Source organism: Nannochloropsis gaditana (genome assembly GCF_000240725.1).
Source record: "Nannochloropsis gaditana CCMP526 unplaced genomic scaffold scaffold1143, whole genome shotgun sequence".
In the NCBI taxonomy this organism is placed as follows: Eukaryota; class Eustigmatophyceae; order Eustigmatales; family Monodopsidaceae; genus Microchloropsis; species Microchloropsis gaditana.
Window position 1 is genome coordinate 1 of NW_005802810.1, and position 6,102 is coordinate 6,102.

Sequence of the window (6,102 nt, forward strand, 5' to 3'; positions counted from 1 at the left end):
ATGCCTGGGCGGACGTGACCACAAGCGTGGACCCCGTCGCGCAGCTGGTGTGCGGCATCGTCACCTCCCTGAGTCCCTTCGCCCTCGGCACCGTCATATCGCCGACCTTTTTGGCACAAGCCTACTTGAAGTCCCTGGTGCAGGCTCCGGGTCGCCGGTTCACCCTCCTCTTGGACCTGCTGTTCTTGGAGCGGCCTGTGGAGGACGTGATCGTCTCGGTGGGTGAAAACAACATCAAGGACGGGGTGGAAGACGCAGGAAGGCCGCAAGGCGAAAGAAGACCTGAGCGGGGGGGATGAGAAGGAAGGAATGGTTCATAGCTCTGTGTATGATTCCCTCACAACCGGACCTCGCGGCTCCATTCCCACACTTGTTCCCCTACAGTGCCTGCTGGGAGGGAATGCCACCGTCCAAGGACACGCGACACGGCTTCTTCAGGGTCACAGTACAAAGGTGCTCAAGCGTGCCCGACTCGGTGACGAGGCCCTGAGCTTCCAGCGCGGCAAACTCCGGCCCAACACGTGGAGGCCCAAGTACGTGCTTGTCGGTCCGTCCCTGTGCCTGTCTCTTATTTATTATATCTCGTCGCTTTATGTATCGTCTCGGTTATTGTCTCGCGATTTGTTTGATTCTCTCTGAGCGCCAGGCAGGATCAGATACTTGAGTCGTCGTTTTCTATTGTCCCTTCGCATGGCATGCCCCTAGAACGCTGGGTTGTCGATCTCATTTCCTCGTCCACGTCTAAACTTCAAGCATCCATCCTGCCGCATGTTTTTGTTTGCTTGTCATTGCGTTGCTGTTTCTCGTGCCCTCACATTTGCTCTCGTGCCCTCTATCCAGGCTTCGCTACGTCAAGACGAACGACGAGCTCGCGTGGACCCTTCCTGTGGGAGGCATCGTCTTCGGAAAGACCTACAAGATCAAGTGGAGGATCCGCCTGGGCCGGGGCGTGGCCAGCGGCACCGAGCTGCCCCTTACTGTGCGTGTGGCGGACTGGATGGAGGACTTGGTCGTCACGGCCAAGTAGACGCGATATAAGCAACAAACACAAACCACAATGTAGTTCAGGGGAGTGGGCCCGTGGCTGGTACGAGAAGAGACGTTGTGGTTTCATGTTTCCTCCTTTTCCCTGAGGAAGGGAAACAAAGTTGATGTGAACATTGAATTTTTGAAATGTTGAAAGTGTTAATGCAGCTAAGGGACTGTACGGAAGATGCGACCCATGGCTTCGGTCTCTATGATTGAACGGTTTGAGAAGAATGCGAGTTTGGCAAGTGATGAATCTAATATACGTCTTGATGAATTGGTCATCATCGTGAAGCTTGAGGCAAAGATATCCACGCATACTGACAAATGTTTGTACGGAGGGTGGGATCCGTAGCTCTGGTCTTCATGATGGGAAGCCTCGTGATTGGAAGCCTCGAAACGACTGTGAATCCGAATGATGAACTCCATCAACAAGCTGAAAGCAAAGAATTGAATTCAAATGGTGATCTGGGCCTTTCTATGCAAGGCAACAATGAGTGTGGTGAGAGCAGGAGGGAGTGGGAAACGAAACGCATACACGTGATCCTGAAGGTATTCCGATGCTTCCCCTCGTCTCCTCTGCCTCTTCAAGCTTTGGTACCTGTCTAGCTTCGTGTGATTTTATGACCTCCCCTGCATCCAAAGTCCGCAAATCACTTCTTCCAGCTACATGTGACAGGGAGTCGCTTCCTCAATGTACACGGCTGGATCCAAAGGAAAGTTACCGCATTTCGCAACCGACTCTCCCTCGTCTCCCTCAAACTTCGGGGGGGATGGGAAGGAAGTCTTCCCTGGTGCCAAGTCTCTTGTTTTTCTTCGTGCGTGCTGGAGACGGGCATTTGTCTGCCATCCCAATCCCCTTGAATATCTCTCGCACAGCCCTTTGCATTGTCATAGGCCCGGTCCCCCGCTATACACCTGTTCTTCCCTCCACCCCCTGCCTGGGGCCTATTCCCTCATCCCCCCTCCGTCGGACTCGCCGAACGACCGGTCGAGGCTTGCCGTGTCATCTTGGACGTGCCCATACCTTTCGCGCCCACGGCAGTAGCTGGCTTGGGGGAGCTCGCGCTTCACTCGAGTGCTTCACTCGGGGCCGTTCTTGCCGTCGGATCGTTCCCGTCTCGGCTGGGGGTTGACAGTCCTTCCCCTTCCCGCCGCCCGCCCCACGGCCGCCCTTTCCCTTTCCACCCGTGTCGATGCCGGCACTGGTACTGGTACTGCTGCTGCTTCTCCCTTTCCTTATCTGACCAGCTTTCTCCCCTGCATTCCGCATTCTATCATCTCCCTCGCCTCCTATCTCCTTCCTTTTCCCTCCCTGCTTCCCTTCCTCCCCTCCCTTCCCCCCTCCCTGCAGCACCCCGTTTGCACATGCCAAGAAACCGCCCATGTCCTGCTCGCTCACCCGACGTCGTCCCAGCGCGCCAGCCCAGTCCGTGGTGTACTTTCGCGTCATATCTTCCACCTCATCCCTCCCTCCGAGAACCCTCCTTTCAGCTGCCTGCGTACCGTAATGCCGGGGCTGGTAACGTTGGCGCACTACATGTCACCCACTGTCGTCTTCGTACCCTGTGCAGTGATAGGAACGACGACGTCTTCCCCTTCCGGCGTCGGGGTCACCTGGGGCACCGCCACGGTGATGGGTTGGCAACAGGAACAGCATGCCAAGGACCAGACCTTGTCCAAATTTATAGGAGAAGTGGTTTGACATAGTTATCTTTTGAGGACAAGGTGATGGCTGTCAAGTTTGTCAAAAGGAGCAGGAAAGGACGGAAGGCTTCCGTTAGAAATGTGAGCTTGCGGGGATTATGCTTGACGGGGAAAGGATGAAATCCGAAAGGCTAACGAGGCTGTCATGACAAGATCAGTATGGCTGATTAAGCATGAAATATGTATGTGCCCGCTGACAACGATCAACCACTAAAAGCAGAGGCCTGGAAGGGATTTCAAGGTCGATTAACCTTGTTCCCATTTGAAACGGAACACGCCGCGCAGTTGACACCACATGTTTCTCGCCATCAAAAAGCACGACCAAAAAGTGCAAAGCAAATTATACCTCTCATCACGGAAACACTTTCTCAAGAACTCCCTGGGAAGGGGTGTCGGACGAAATGGCCCAGGTGCCACCAACATGAATCAAAAAGAGGGTAGCGTTTTCTTTCGGGAGAAACGTTTTTCTATCGAATCTAGTCGTGAGCTATTAAAACAGTTGCTAGGAGTTCTCATTGGAAAAAAAAGAGGAGACCAGCATGACTTTTAATAGAATGTAGGATGCGAGTTCTTGCTCTACAAAACGAGTGGTACGTGTAATGGGATGTCTTGGGTAGGAAAATGGCTTGCCATCTTGTAACGGCTGGCTTCCGGCCTAGGCGATTACCACCCGTCACGGTGACCTGTGTCGACAACAGAGTAGAAAAGGACACCTAGAATCGGCTCTAATGCATGAAATGGACATGGAATGGCAATCATCGATCGTCCCGCTGACCCTGGGCAACGACTGACTGAGAAGGAAAATGCCGGATTGTTGACCCGAAGCGGCTGTCGGTGGAAAAGGTGATCGCTGCCCGGAACTAATTAAAAAACTTGATTGACTTATGCATGGGCATTAGAGGAGTAAGAAATCTACAAGTTGAGCATATCTCTTGATTACAAGAACGACAATTGACGCGGAGACCTTGCCACCAAACTTTGCATCGCGAAATTGAGTCTGAAGCCTCAATGGGTTGCGAAAGAATGCGGGGAGACGGAGATTACCACCCGCACCAGGAATGGCTCTGATTTTTGAACTCGGGAGCGTTTCCCGGGCTGACGTTCGGACTTCACAAGGCATGGACTCTCAATGGAGGAGGTCAATGACATTGAAGCATGCAATAAAGTAATCGTCCGTTATTATGCATGCTCAGAACAAGTATTGGCCGTCATATTTACCGATGCCGACGACGAGAGAATGGATGACGGTCTACTGCCCGGTGATAAGCTGCCGAGGACGGATCGTGCGGAAGGAAATACCAGTTGTTTGAGAATTGGGATGGAACACTAATGTCAAGCACGTCAGAGACTCTTGCTCCGTCATATGAGTTGTTTTACGACTTTTAATACTTTTGCGTGTTCTTTTTCGCACGTGCCTGTCTATCTACCTGTCTCTCTGTCGGTCTCCCAATAATCCTCCTGGCTATCCCGATTAAAAGCAATAGGGCAGCGTGTGCAGCGTGTGCAGCATACATTTGTACTACGGAAAAGGAAAGAAAAAGCTAAATGAGGGTGAGGTTGCATGTATGGAGTGAAATGGTGTCTGTTGCTGCCCCTCACCATAGAAGGGTTTTCCCCCCAATATACAAGTATCTGTGAGAGGGCGGCTACTGGAGATCGGCCAGTCAGGGAATACGCCACGACGGGGACCGTATCTGTACGATTATCTTGCTTTTTATCCTCTCTGTGATTCTGCCACTCCTTTACTGTGAGCCCTCCCCTTAGTTTCCTTCCCCCCCCCCCTTACTCCTTCCACCGTCCTAGCGTACAACCTCCCCCCCGCCCCCCACCATCCATGGACGCCAATTAATGCGACGTTTTCTCCCGAACCACCGGCCGATCCCCCCCCCGCCCCCACCCATCGGCTTTCAACTCCCCCCGCCGTACATGCTTTCCCGCTCCAAACTCAAGCCCAACCCGTTGTCCTCCACCTCCACCAACGTGCCCGTCTGCTTCTGGAAAGCCAGGGGCACCACGCCCAGGTCCCCGTCGTACCGATTCTTCCGCACGTCTAGGTAATGACGGCCCTGGTGGCGTTGGAGGATGACCACGTTGTCCCCGTCCTGCGTCGCTTTGGATCTACCGGCCGCAACGAATCGCCCATAGTCATGAGAATTGAGTATCCCAATCCGGCACGTGTACGACATGCCTCTTTACAGCTATGAAGGCATTCGATAGGCCCTTTTGCCACACACCGTCGCTTGATTTCGCGTTATAACTGACGTTTCGTCTTCTGTTACGCCCTATTCTGTCATGCCGATTCTCAGTCTCCATCGTCAACGTCCCCTCTTCCCGTGCCTTCTCCGGCTCCCTTGTGTCATTTCTGTTTCTCATGCATTCTTCTTCCCTCTCTCGCCTTGCGCCACAGGCTTCGCTACGTCAAGACGGACGACGAGCTCGCGTGGGCCCTCCCTGCGGATGGTATCGTCCTCGGCAAGTCCTACGAGATCAAATGGAGGATTCGCCTGGGCCGGGGCGTCGCGAGCGGCACCCAGCTGCCCCTCACTGTGAGCGTGGTGGATTGGATGGAGGACGAGGTCGTAAGTGCCAAGTAGACGCAAATGGGAGGATGTTGGCCCATGGCTGGTACGGGAGGGTACGCTCTTTGGCTTTTGCTTCTTCGCAATGTGCGCGGGCAGGAAAATTGTTGGTGGATGCTCAGAGTATTTGTTAATGCAAAACACTTGACGGAGGGTGCGACCTAATAGTTTGGTTGAAATGATTGGAATATTCGGAAAACGGTGAATTTGTTTAATAATGGAATGAATGTGAGACTAGATGGAAGTGTCATCATGGAGCACGAACCAAAGAGCTACTGATACTGATGAGGGACTATACAGAGGGGTGTGACCTGAATGAAAGCTTTGAAACGACTATGCAACCAAATGAATGGCTTTATCAAGGAGCTCAAGGAGTTTAAAACAAAGAATTAATTCACATGGTGGTCTGAGCCCGTCCACGAAACGCAATAGTGAGTATTGTGCGAATAATCTCGAGCGGAAATAGGAATGTCTATACATGACCCTGAAAACATGTTGAAGTCCTTCCCTACGTACCTCTTCAACGTACGGCCCCTTTTTATTTGCATGTGAAATTTCTTTGTCCCCTGTATTTTTAAAACCGCCCTTGTGTCTAGAGTCGGCGCGTCACTCCCCCAAATGCGAGTGACTGTCGAAGCGCTCCTACGAAACACACAGTTAGGTCCGAAGTGAAATCACCAGATTTGCCGACCATCCCTCCTTTCTTTCGAGTCGCAGGAACGGGGTGGGAAGCACGTCTTCCCCGATGCGTGGTCTTATGTCTCTCTTCTCCCGTGCTCGCGGGCAACCT

At 52.8% G+C, this 6,102-nt stretch overlaps 1 protein-coding gene across 1 annotated transcript; it reads left to right on the forward strand.

Moving 5' to 3' along the window:
- Window positions 1-26: 26 nt before the first annotated feature.
- NGA_0710700 (uncharacterized protein) lies at window positions 27-1,027 on the forward strand (the record flags this gene model as incomplete). Its single annotated transcript, XM_005852487.2, has 3 exons — window positions 27-218; window positions 385-533; window positions 841-1,027. Coding segments are annotated over 3 exons (528 nt in total), but the record flags the coding sequence as incomplete, so codon positions are not given.
- Window positions 1,028-6,102: the final 5,075 nt, after the last annotated feature.